General features: G+C 36.3%; 1 protein-coding gene across 1 annotated transcript in view; it reads left to right on the top strand.

The window, feature by feature from the left end:
- The first annotated feature begins 79 nt into the window (after positions 1-79).
- LOC144252546 (DNA mismatch repair protein Msh3-like) overlaps positions 80-13640 on the top strand; it is a 47886-nt gene continuing 34325 nt past the window's right edge. Inside the window, 4 exon segments of the mRNA XM_077794801.1 lie at positions 80-281; positions 1990-2110; positions 8686-8906; positions 11939-12133. Coding sequence (XP_077650927.1) covers positions 81-281; positions 1990-2110; positions 8686-8906; positions 11939-12133 — 738 coding nt within the window. The 5' untranslated portion in view covers position 80.

Below are 13640 nucleotides of genomic sequence, written 5' to 3'. Positions count from 1 at the left end.
TCCCGCAGACTCCCGGGAACGGCAGCGGGCTCGCGCTACCGGCTGGGCCCTGTAGGCGGGCCACCACTACCTGTCCTGCGATGTCTTGGCGGAAGCCTGTATCGGGCAGTCTTTCTGCAGCCGGCCCAGCCCATGGGAGACAAGCAGTTTTGAGCCGATTCTTTCACTCCACGGGAAGCCTCAAATCCATTTTGTCTCCTACGGAAGCCGAGGCGAAGGCAAACCACGGCTCCGCAGCGCCCTTAGCGTCCACCGCCCAGCCTCATTTGCCGCTGCTGGTGGTGGGTTCGGTCCAGGACGGGGCGGGGCCATCGGGTGGGGCGGAGCTTGTGAGAGGAATAGGAGGAGGTGGCGACCGTGCGCGAGAATCCCCGAGATGATGGGGCCGGAAGAGAACGGGAGAGGCGGGCCGGGGAAGCAGAGGCTGGGAAACCCCAGCTGGGTCCACGTCGTAGTGTGGCTGAGAGATTGCATTACCTCTTTTTTTTTTTCTTGTTTTTTGCATCACCCGTTTTGAGGGAATAGATTTGAGGCCAAGGTCCCTCTGGTTGTTAAGAGGAGACCTGAAGGGAATTTCCATTCTGACGAATGGAGAGTGCCAGTTGGTCTGGCATACTTGTGTCTTTTAATTCTCCCTCTTTTCTTTCCTGGACTGATGTTTGAAAAGGGGCTTCTCTCCACACGCTTGGTTGGGTGACTTTAAGAAATCTGCTCATATGTAGTTCTTAGGACTGAACAGCGTTGCTGAATATTTCAAATCACTGTGGGCTGAAGCTGAGTAGTGGTCACGATCTTATAGTTCACGTCTTAATGTGTGACGTTCAATTTGGATGTATAAAGTGTCTATAAATGCCAATGGTTAATCATTGGATACTTTGTTGCTTGCCAATCTTTTTTTAAATATTATTTTTTAGTTATAGGTGAACACAGTATCTTTAATTTATTTTTATGTGGTGCTGAGGATGGAACCCAGTGCAGCACGCATGTTAGGCGAGCCCTGTACCTCTGAGCCACAACCCCAGTCCCTGTTGCTTGCCAATCTTTAGTGAAATAAACTAAGATTTTTTGTTTTGTCCTTCCTTCCTTCCTTCCTTCCTTCCCTCCTTCCCCTCCCCCTCCTCCTCCTCCTTCCCCTCCCCTCCCCCTTCCCCCTCCCCCTCCCCCTCCCCCTCCTCCCCTCCCCCCCTCCTCCTCCTCCTCCTCTGGGCTTTCCCAAGAGGGAGTCTTCCCTAGGGTACACTGTATACTTCCCAAACTAAGGGTGTGTGGAAGGGGATTACAGACTGAATTTTAGTCACAAACCACATTTTAATGGAGTTACAACTAATCTGCTTTAAAAAGTTCTCTTCATTTACATTTCTTTCCTATAGTAATTGCTCCTCTCTTTTCCTTTTTTTTTTAAAGGATGACCTAATTTTCACGAATTCACCAAAATTTTATTTTGTGTCTACCATTTAGAGACTATTTGGTGAAGGACTTAAATTTTTGTCAGGTTTCCTGCCAATAGATAGTTCATAGTCTTGTGGCAACTTTAATGGTGAACATATTGTATTTAAACAGCACATAGTTAAATATTGATTAGTATTTAAAAAGTGATATTGTTTATTTAATCTTTGGCTCCTAATTTTGGCTTTGATAACTACTATTTTATTTTTTAGGGGTATTTTATTTAACATGTAAGTGGGGTGAATCAGGTTTTATAATTTGAGATAAGTAAAGGCTGATTGAGTAAAGGAAGGTATTATATGGCTTAGTTTCATTTATTCTAGCAAGACTAGAGGTTCTGAGGCTCATGACCTGCCAGTTTCTACCCTGTCTTTGATGGGGGTAAAAACAGTTAACTCAGGACTTTCCAGAGCTAACAAATAATTCTATGAGGAATGGATTGCAGGGAAGTTGGTGTCATTCAGAAATAATGTTTAAATTACTTCACATACATTAAGCTTTCACAGAATAGATAACACCTCATTTTGTGACCTTTGTCTGTAGGCTACAGAAGTTAACAAAGGAAAAAAAAGAACGCTGGAGAAAGATGGGCCTGTTAAAAAGAAAGCAAATAAAGTCCAAGAAAAGGAAGAAAGAAATGACTTGGTAATGCCTGGTAACCCTGGTGAGTCTGGGCAATGATTCTTCTCAGCAGTCATGGCTCTGATATTCTTCAGTTTTTCTGGATGGCAGAGAAAGCTCTTTGAGGGTTGAACCTTTGTTCTTTTTGGACAATGATCACTATTGTGCTTGAGTTTGTGGTGATATGTATAGGAGGTGAGGGGGGATGGTGGAGGAGCTGGAGTTCTGCAATTTGGCTATAATTCTCCCAACTTTCTCTTTTTTTCCACTCTAACCATTTTTGTCATGTTTTTAAAAATGAGATATTCTTGTTATAAAAATTTCAAACAGTACAGAAATTTGGATGGTAGACAGTGAAAGACCTTCCCTTTTAGTGAGGTCTACTGCTCATTGTTTGGGTACTGTGTGTTGTTCCAGATTTTTCTATATTTACACACACATATGTGTGCACAACATAGACCCACAAATTAGTTAATTAGTAATAATTTCATAGTTTACATATTATATTATTAACAAGAAATGTTAATTAAAACAAAACAAAACAAAACAAAACAAAAAAAAAAACAGCATTGCTGAGCTTCTGGACTTCCAGAGGTGATTTTGGGTGTAGATGATTGAGTGAGCAGATTTTTTCTAGTTTTTGGCTCCAGAGATTTTGTGATAAGAAGAGACAGGAAATCCATCTTTATTCATAATTCCCAGAACATAAAACAAATAAATTAACAAAATGTCCCATTTCATTGAAGATAACTTGTCTATACCGCTAGAGATAATAAGTCAGATACTTATTTTTCCATATAAATGGTAAAACTTGGATTTAGGGCCAACATGAATAAGAACTAACTACAAAAATGGAGATGTATGACTAATGAGAAAACTATATCTGATAACATCTGATAATACCATAGTCCTTTTCTTTTATGGAGGGGGCTTGAAGGAGGCATGACTTGACAGATTTGCCACTGGTTAATTTTGCATTTTCTGGGGCTCTTTGCCGTTTTTCTTTTTGTTTCATTGCTCTATATAGACCTGATTGTTCAGTTTTTCAGTAAATTCTATTAGCAGTGAGTGTTCTTTTTTAAAAGTCTGCTTTTATTCTAAAGCTTCTTGTAGCTCATTTATTCTTCCTAAAAACTTTGTTTTATTTTCTTTTATAGAGGAAAAGGTAGATGACAGGTGAGGAGAACTGAGGGCTGCCATAGTTAAGTGGCTTAACGGGGGCCACACAGGACAGTTGAGATTAGAAATTGTTGAAATTAAAATGCTTGTCATTTGTTAATTCTGGGTTACCGGGGTTGTGACTCAGTGGTAGAGCGCTTGCCTAGCATGTGTGAGACACTGGGTTCAATCCCCGGCACCAAGTAAAAATAAACAAACAAAGAAAAAAGATATTGTCTCCATCTATAACTAAAAAATATTTTAAAAAATTTGCATTCAGAAGGTGGGTATCTGTTCTGTCCCAGGGTGGTTGTCATCATCATAGTCTCCTCCTCCTCTTCCTCCTCCTCCTCCTCCTCCTTCTTCACGATCATTAAAATAAAGTTCTCATACCATATAGTTCACCAATTTAATGACTTTTAAGTTGTTCCAAGATTTGTGCAAACATTATCAAAGTCAATTTTAGGGCCTTGGGATGTGACCAGTGGCAGAGAGTACTTGTGTAGCATGCATAAGGCCCTGGGTTTGATCCCTAGCACTGAGGCTGAAGGCTGTGGCAGGGAGTCAATTTTAGAACATTTTCATCATCCCCAAAGAAGACCTATATCCAGTCACAGCTACGTTCGTTTCCTTGTAACACTCTCCAGCCCTAGGCAACCACTAATCTACTTTCTGCTGTAGATTTATCTATTGAAATAATTTCATATAAATGGAATCATACAATTTGTGGCTTGTTGTATATGGTTTATTTTCTTTAGTATCATATTTTCAAGGTTCATCTGTGTGATAGCAGTACTTCATTCCTTTTTTAAAATTAATTTTTTTAAGTTGTAAGAAACATAAAATTCACCATCAACCATTTCTAAGTGTGCAGTTTAGTGGTATTTAGTACAATTAAATTGTTCTATCATCCCTACTATTCATCTCCAGAACTCTTTTTTCCTTTTGCATTTCTAAAACTCTACCCATTGAATAATAAATCCCATTCTCCCACCTCCAGTTCTGGCAGCTACCATTCTGCCACAACCTGCCAAGCATCAACAAAGGAGCTTGAGTAGGGGTGACTGGAGATGGAGAAAAACACAAAGAAAAAGAAAACATTTTTAAGCAAAGCTAAGGCCAGGTGGGACACTGCCCTCTAATGGAGGAACAGTGACCTGGAACTAGCTCTGCAAATTTATTATATAGGGTCTCATAATCAGGAAGTTAAACTATAGAGGCATTGTAAATTGTTCAAGGCTTCTGAGTTATCAAGAGGCTTCTTTGTGCACTAAAAAGTTACAGAGATAGAAACATTTTTATGATTATCCTGCTGCACCCAGGAAGCCCACTGTACTGGAACGTCTGATAACTGTTAGCATCAGAGCCAAGTGTCAAGGCTGTTAACCTCTTTGCTTTTTGGCAAGAAATGTTTCCCAGGCTTGGCTTTTTCCAACACTGCAGGATCAGCCAATGACTATGGGTTCATCTGCTCTCCACACCATTCTACTTTCTGCCTCTATAATTTCGACTGCTCTAAACTACATTCATTCTTTTTATTTCTAGGTAATATGCAACTGTATAGATTCATCTCATTTCTTTTTATTTTTTATTTGTTCTTTTTAGATATTCATGACAGTAGAGTATATTTTGACATATTATACATAATATGGAGTAAAACTTTCCATTCTGTGGTTGTACATGATGTGGAATTACACTGGTCATGTATTCATATGTGAACATAGGAAAGTTATGTCTCATTCATTCTACTGTGATTCCTATTCCCATCCCCCGTCCATTCCTCCATTCCCTTCATTCCTCTTTGTTTAATCCAGTGAACTTCTATTCCCCCTCCCCTATTGTGTGTTAGTTAGCATCTGCATATCAGAGAGAACATTTGGCCCTTGGTTTTTGGGGATTGGCTTATTTCAGATAGCATGATAGTCTCAAGTTTCATCTAGTTTGGTTCCATAGCTTAGCTATTGTGAGTTGAGCCGCTATAAACATTGATGTGGCCTCATCACATGATGAGGTATGCTGATTTTAAGTTTTTTGGCTATATGCCAAGGAGTGGGATAACTGGGTCAAATGGTGGTTCCATTCCAAGTTTTCTGAGGACTCTTCATTACTGCTTTCCAAAGTGGTTGTACCAATTTGCAGTCCTACCAGCAATGTATGAGTGTACCTTTTTGGCCACATCCTTGCCAACGTTTATTGTTACTTGTATTCTTTATAATTGCCGTTCTGACTAGAGTGAAATAAAATCTCAATGTAGTTTTAATTTGCATTTCTATAATTGCTAGGGATGTTGAATATTTTTCATATCCGCCTCATTTCTCAATTTTTCAATTTACAAGGGTTTTTTGTTTGTTTGTTTGTTTGTTTTTTGGTGCTGGAGATGGAATCTATGGCCTCATGCATGTTAAATCACATTCTTTACCACTGAGCGACATATCCAGTTTTTACAATTTTTTTATTGTGTTTTTTTTTTTAAATCTGGTTTCCACAGGAGAGGAAAACTTTGTATTCACAAGGGAACTTACATGCTTTTGAAAAGTGATTTTAGAATGTATTTTGGAAATCATGGAAATAATCAAAGGTAAAACATACCTTGGAAAATATACTAAAAAATATGCTTTTAAAATAAGAGAAATCATAGTAAACAAGGTAAAGTATATATTAAATAATTTATGTATTTTGAAGAAAGAGAGTCACCATGTTCAAGGATTTTTGATTTTTTGGCATGTGACAATCTAGGTTTTTTTGGTTTATTCATTTGTTTTGTTTTAATTATAGAGGGCCAAATTTCCTGTCCATTTTCTCTTGGCTAGGATTTTCTCATCATTATAGATTTCCACAGATTAGATTTTGTTGGGCCTTAGACTACTTTGAATTGATTTTTATCCTGTTTGAAGCTCATTTAAAGCTTCTTGGGTCTAATCAAATTTGGAAAGCCCTTTTAGGCATTATTTCCTCAACTGCTTTTTTTCTGTTTCCTTCCTCTCTCTTCTTCTCAAAGTTTATTTCAGGGATGTTGAACTACTTGCCATTGTCCCTGAAGCTTTGTTTTCAGGTCTTATATCTCCTCGTGTTTCATTTTGGATAGAATGCTTTCAAATTCAGTGATCTTTTTTCTGTAGCATCTAATCTGCTATAAAGCACTTTCAGTGAAATTTTTGTTTTGGATATTTTATTTTTTTTTAAATATTTATTTTTTAGTTTTCGGCAGACACAACATCTTTGTTTGTATGTGGTGCTGAGGATCGAACCCGGGCCGCACGCATGCCAGGCGAGCATGCTACCGCTTGAGCCACATCCCCAGCCCTGTTTTAGATATTTTAGATGTTATCTCTGAAGTTCCTTTTTTTGAAAATAATATCTTCAATTTCTCTGTGTGAATTATATCTCAGTAAAACTATTAATAGAAAAAAAAGTATCCTTTTACCCCTCTTTTTGCTTATGTTTTTCTTTGCCTTCTCGTTATGTGGAGTGTATTTATAAAACATGTCTGTATATATTAATTTCATCATATCTTTCCTCTCTGGATCTGCATCATTGAACTGATTTTTCATACTTTTCACATGTCCAACAATTGATTGGATCGTGGCTGTTATGAATTTTTTATTATTTTCTACTGGATTTTGTATTTTTTTAGAGTCTTGTACTTTATTCTTGCAATTAGTTAACTTCCTCATGGGTCATTTTGATTGTTTTCAGGATTGTTTTTAAATTTTGTCAGAGTATGTCTAGCAGTAGGTGAGCCTGTCCCTAAAGCTTTCTTGAATCAGAAGGGTTGCAAAGTAGCAGCAACATACCATAATGTGTATTTCCACCATACAGAGATAAAAGACACTAATAACGTTAAGATATTAAAGACACTAATAACGTTAAGACATAAGTAAAAGTGATGAAGTAAAAGTGATGAAGTTTGAGTTTTACTCAATCGCAAACATACACCATGTAGTAGAGCCTTAGTACTTCACTTCTGTTTTCAACACTTCAGCTAAAGATCCGTCTTTTGTTTTGTTTTGTGTTTTAAAAAACTACAACCCCAAGATTTTCACTGACCTACATTCTGGGAAAGTTTTTTTTTTTTTTTTTAAACCACAGGAGGGAAATCTGTGTACACACTTAAATTATGAAAGTTTTATACTTTCAGAAATGAACAGAATATCACTTGTGCCCTCAGAATGTTCTTGCTTTCATAGGAAGGGTAAAAGATGATAAATTCATGCAACCCCAGTTTCCTTATATTTGCTAATAGCTACCTAATACTATTGCTTTAAATAGTGAAATAATATATTGTGGTACATGGTAAAGATCCAATAAATGATAGATCCCTTCTCTATGGATTGCTTGCTTATAAACAACTCCTTCTAGGCAGACTGTGTACTATATAAAAGTTTGAGCTTCTTATAGGAATGTAAAAGAAAAACGATTTAAAGCTGGGAGAATTAGAGAATTTCATGGAAAAGATAGCTTTGAGATGGAACTTGAAGAATGAATACAATTTTGATATGTAGAAAGTATAGCATGTGCAAAGCTTGGAAGCAGGAAAACAGGTGTTTGAGTGGGGTGATTGGATTTCCTTGGTGAACCCTTGATGTCATTATCTAAGACTTTCCCCTTAATCTGGTCAGATTCTTCAATTAGAAACCTCCTAGCTTCCTAGGTTCTGGAGAGGCTGGTGGTGTCAGCATATAGTCAATGTACATTCCCATCACCCTTCTGAGTTGCTGCTCCATCAGCTATGCCTGTTTTGCCTTTCCAGAGCTATCTCCCGTCTGCTGCTGAGGTGAGGAAAAGATAGTTGCCTTTAACTTTGGAGTGTGTGTGGGGGGTCTAGAAACCAAATTACTTGAAGTCAGTGCCTTTATTTTAGATCTTCCCATATTCCATTTCCACAGTTACTGGTGCCGTAATTCCCCAGTCTCTTGATCATTTTGTGTTGCAAATAGGATTGGTCCTTGGTTTTCTTAACTATTGACTTAGGACTTAGCTTGAGTTGGGTGGGCTGATTGGTGAGAGCTCATCTGTTTTCCCTTCTAGCTTCAGAGATTTCATTTGCAATTGTTGCCTCTCCTCTCCTGTCTGTCCTTAAATGTGAAAACAAACCAACAAATAAAAACCAGAATCAAACTGCAGTGTAGTTTTCCTTTCTTTGTCTCTCTCTTCTTTTGTAGTGCTGAGATAGAACCCACGGCTTTGCATGTGAGCAGGAGAAGCAAGAGCTCTACCACTGAACTCTAGCCCCAGCTTGCTACTGTAGTTATTCAATGAGGTCTCAGCAGTGAGTGAAATCAGGTGTATGCTTGAATATGCCGCCTTTACCCTGAACTTGATGTTCTTTATTCCTTTATTACATTATAGTTCAGTCCATTAATGGGAATCTCCCTTTTTAGAAAATTCTGTGTTTATTATAAGTTGACATAATGAGACCCAAATACTGTGGTTATATTTTCTTCTCATTTGTTTTCCAAGAGCCAAAAAAATGTCTGAGGACCAGGACTGTCTCAAAGTCTCTGGAAAAACTGAAAGAATTCTGCTGTGATTCTGCCGTTCCTCAAAATAGAGTCCAGATAGCACCTCTTCAAGAGAGTTTTGCAGTTCTACCAAACTGTACTGATTTTGAGGATATCAGTTTTCAACGTGCAAAGAATGCAGTTTCTTCTGAAGATTCTAAATCCCAAGTGAACCAAAAGGTATGCAATTGTTATATAGATGTATTTCCAGTTACCCAGAACAGTAGGTTCTGAAATCCTTTAGTTTCTGTGGGGTCACTGAGGACACTTGACTGATCATCTGAGTTACCTGACAGATCTTTTGTTTCACAGATATATGGTGAAACATAAGAAATTCTAACATATGGATATTCTAATTTGCTGTGTATTATGAGGGATGAATTGGTTTGTGTTCAAACAAAACAAAACAAAAAATTAAAAGACTCCCAAATTATTTTGATCCAATACTCTTTATTTTAGAACCTCCCTTATTTTACAGTCTATGATTGTGATGTACTTACTGCCTGGATTAGGAACCACTGACTTGGGGGAATTTTTTAGATTATTGATACATGCATAATTTTATTATAGCTCTCCTTAAAGTTTTCATGATTTGCATGGAAAATAATGTTGGGGAACATCTAGCTATCAATGTTTTGAGGTTTCCAGTTGAAAGCTTGTCATGTATTAAGTAAACTTAGAGATAAACCAAATAAATATGTGTTTTTACTTCTTCTACTGTTTATTTTGTGACTTATTAATGGTTCCTATCATTGCAGAATCTGGTCTGGCACCATCATTGAAATCTATAATTCAGACGAATGGTTGACTTTCAACCTTAGCTTTACATTAGACTCATCTGGAGAAATTAAAAACAAAACAAAACAAAACAAAAATTGGTATTTAGAACCTTCCTTCAGAATCTTATTTATTTGGTCTTCACTGAGAATTGTGCATGGCTATTTTCTTAGAAGCTCTTATTTTAATGTGTAGACATGGTTGATGATCATTGAATTAGAGAAATGCTTTTTGAATTTATATGTGTGTGTATATATATATGCATATATATTTATTTATTAAAATTTTAATGAAATGTGCTTTTTCTTAGAAAAATGATTAGGACAATAGAATTTTGCTTACAGTTTTCCCTTCGCACAAAGTTCAGATCTATGGACTTCTGTCTCAAATAGGCTACTATAGGTTAAACTCACTTATCTTAGGTCATCAGAAAAGGAAAGAATGTTTTCTTTTCTATTACCTTTTAATACTGAGAAGCAGTTCACCATGGTATAGGGTGATCATTATGGATAGAAATCATAAAGTCTGTGAAATCTCATTTTATTAATTGGAACATTTACCCTGGGGGCTCAGTAGAGCCTATCTACTATTGCTTTGTACATAAAATGACCAACTTGATTTTTCTGTGAAATTAGAAATGATCAAATAGAAGGGTTATCTAGAAGCAATATAAGGACATTATTACAAGCAATAAGCTATTTGAGAGCTTGAAAAGACACAGATGAATGGTAAAAATCTACCAATTGAACATAATTGCCCAGTGGTCTAGGGATATTAATGAAGGGTTGACATGACTCTGGATAGGTTCTGAAATTTATTCTGATCACTCTGAATTGTCAAGACAAGGTTAAGTTGAGTTCAACATGCTGCCTCTGTGAATATTAAAGAAAATATAGTATATCTGAGAAATATTTCCACCCAAATCATATAAAAATAAGTTGCTTAATAATCAAGTACTTAGATTTACTTGTTAGTATCCCACATGGAGAGAACTCCCCCCTCCACCCCACCCCCCAGAAGTCTGTCGTATTTAGTAAAAGAATAAGTTAAAAAAATGAGAGAAACTTTTTTCTAGGAAATATATTTTTGTAAGTATTAATTAACTTTTATATTATGTAGTATTCCTGGAATTTATGTAGGAGTCATAGAAACAAAATTGAAAATCCCTCAAAATGAAAAACAGTTGCATTCTCAGATGTTACGATGAGCTACATTTCTTTGGCCATTCTTCTCCACACCTTACCATCTTCCTATTGCGAATCTTTGCAAGTTTTCTGGGCTATGTTATTTAGATAGATTGAGTCTTTTTGAAATTAATGTCTTTCTGTGCCGTCCTAGCTAAGCTGTTTTTTTTTTTTCTTAAAAACATTTACTTGACATCCACATAATACATGTTTCTGGGGTTTCTATTGATATGAGATTACACTTTTCTGCTCTCTGTCCCTTCCTCTTCTTCTGCTCACTAGTTTTTTAGGGCATATTTTTTATTCCAGTGGTAGTTGAGTAACTTTTTAGATATTGAGAGTGACAGCATGGCTCTTACTTAGAAATTGATTTATCCTATCAATTTGTCTCATTTTCCCATTTCTTAATCAAGTCTAATAATCAAGGGATTTTCTCTAAGCTGTAAGTTGGAATTAATTATGGTTTTATATTACAGGAAGTTCAGGATAGTAGGAGTACTAATATTGAAAATGTAGCCCAATGCTCTTTGTTTCCCAAAACTTCTTTCCCCTATTTATTTACCAAAACAATGACGATTCTCTCTTGTAATACAGATTTATAGAATATACTATCTTTTAGAGCATGCTTGGAAACATGAAACATTAAGTGCAGCTTTAGATGCTGGCATGCTTGCTGCAAGTGTTTTTGCCCAAGATTTATCCCCAGTTGACTTTTATTCATTGTATACCTGGGAATAAATAAGAAAATAAATGTTTATTAATTATAGGTCCAATAACATAAAATTTAAAAAGAAGTATGTAAAACATTCAGGTTGGTTAGATTTGCAAAATTTACTTAAATACTGGCAGTTTTTGTTTTTTTGGTTCATAATTTTTAAAAACGTTTTACTTTGAAAAAAATTCAAACCTTTGTACATATTGCTTTGTACATAAAATGACCAACTTGATTTTTCTGTGAAATTAGAAATAATCAAATAGAAGGGTTATCTAGAAGCAATATAAGGACATTATTACAAGCAATAAGCTGTTTGAGAGCTTGAAAAGACAGAGATGAATGGTAAAAATCTACCAAATGTACATAATTGCCCAGTGGTCTAGGGATAATTTGCCTGAATACTACATTGTGTCTTGGGAAACCTTTTACCTAGATTTACCAACTATTAGCTTTTTGCTAATTTTGCATTTTCTTTCTCTGAGAATTTAGTATAATAGTTTATTCTTGTTAAACTATTTAATTTTTTTGGTTGCCAGGACAGTCAGTTTGGCCTATCACATAGGACTCATGAAAACTTACAGAAAACTTCTGATAAACCATCTAATAGACAATCAAAAAGCATCTAAACACCATTAGAGTTGCAATATATAGAGATGAAACAGCAGCCTAAAGATGCAATTTTGTGTGTGGAATGTGGATATAATTATAGATTCTTTGGGGAAGATGCAGAGGTAAGTTGTTTTCATTTTTTTCTTTTTCAGCTTTAGATATTTTTCAATATTTTTGTTTTATTTCTTAACTTTGTGAAAAGCTAATTTGATCAGTCACCCTTTAAAATGCTTTCATTTAAAATAAAACTCAAGCACAAGCAAAGTTGATGGAGCTAGACTTGTGGGGGAGAAGTGAGGAGTCCCTACTGGAATGTTACTGTTTATTTTCTACGGTGCTGGGCCAATACTTTTCATCCATAAAAAGTTTATTAGATGAATCAATTGATGGATGAACCATTGCCAATGTGTGTTTTTTTTTAACTTTTTTTTTTAGTTGTCAGTAGATCTTTATTTTATTTATTTATATATGGTGCTGACAATTGAATCTAGTACCTCACACATGGTAGGCAAAGTTTCTACCACTGAGCCACAACCCCAGCCCACAAATATGTTTTTTAGGAGAATCTCAAGTGAAAAACATTTTTTTTGAGATGTATTGAAGTTCTCCTTATCTTAATTAATGAATTTTCATAGCCAGATACAAAGTTAAGTTTCAATGAAAAGAGCACATTAATTCTGCCAACTACCCACAGGTCTTTGTGTCAGTCATCTTTCGATCTTAGCCTAAGCTGTGTCTCAATTTAACTTGGGGGTATTTGATACAGATCAAGAAGGTTTAAAGTGAATTTGCACATTCAATGGGCAAGTAGAGGGAAGCTATTGCTGGAAGCGGTGGTTGATTGTCATGACTACATAGTCTCAGGCCTGGTTAGGTCATATAACATCAGAACATGATGATGTAGTACATCTGCCACCCCTTGGATGGGAAGAGAAGAGTTGGCCAATGTTTTCTTGTTCATGTTTTCTGAATCATGTTGGGGCAGAAAGGTGGTGTTCTCTAAGTTCCATTGTGTTCTGTGTTATGAAATAGTATTGACATATTTCCTGAGGTAAAAACAGGTACGGGGGCTGGGATTATGGCTTAGTGGTAGAGCCCTTTGCCCAGCATGTGTGAGGCACTGGGTTTGATTCTCAGCACCACATACAAATAAATAAAATAAAAAAATTCATCAACAACTAATAAAAATATTAAAAAAAGAGAACAGATACATAGCTGGCATCCTATAGGTGAAGGAGAGAAAGAAACCATCTAGGTTAAATGATAAATTTTTTGACCATAAATAGTAGAGGATGATATTTTCTTGTCTTCAGTGGTGGGTGAATACAGTTTAGATGTAAAGGGGTAAAGGAGTGAAAGTACTGGAAGAGACTTCCATGGCTCTATTTGGTGGTATCTAAGTGTGTTCTGGAAGAAAGCAGGGAATCAGGGACTGCTTCCTGTTTTTGCATTTCTATCAACCATGCATCATTAATTAACTAACCAGTCTAGAGAGTTCTTCATGTCACTTATTAAAAGTTTCCTCTGTCCAAGTGGATTTATTATTTATGCATACTCTGTAGTATCTTCTAATCATCAGTTATTTGTATATGCCATTTGCATAGAAAATTCTTATTCCTTTGGCCTCTT

This window comes from Urocitellus parryii, unplaced genomic scaffold, assembly GCF_045843805.1.
Source record: "Urocitellus parryii isolate mUroPar1 unplaced genomic scaffold, mUroPar1.hap1 Scaffold_45, whole genome shotgun sequence".
NCBI classification, from domain to species: Eukaryota; Metazoa; Chordata; class Mammalia; order Rodentia; family Sciuridae; genus Urocitellus; species Urocitellus parryii.
This window is presented reverse-complemented; position numbering and strand designations above follow the sequence as displayed.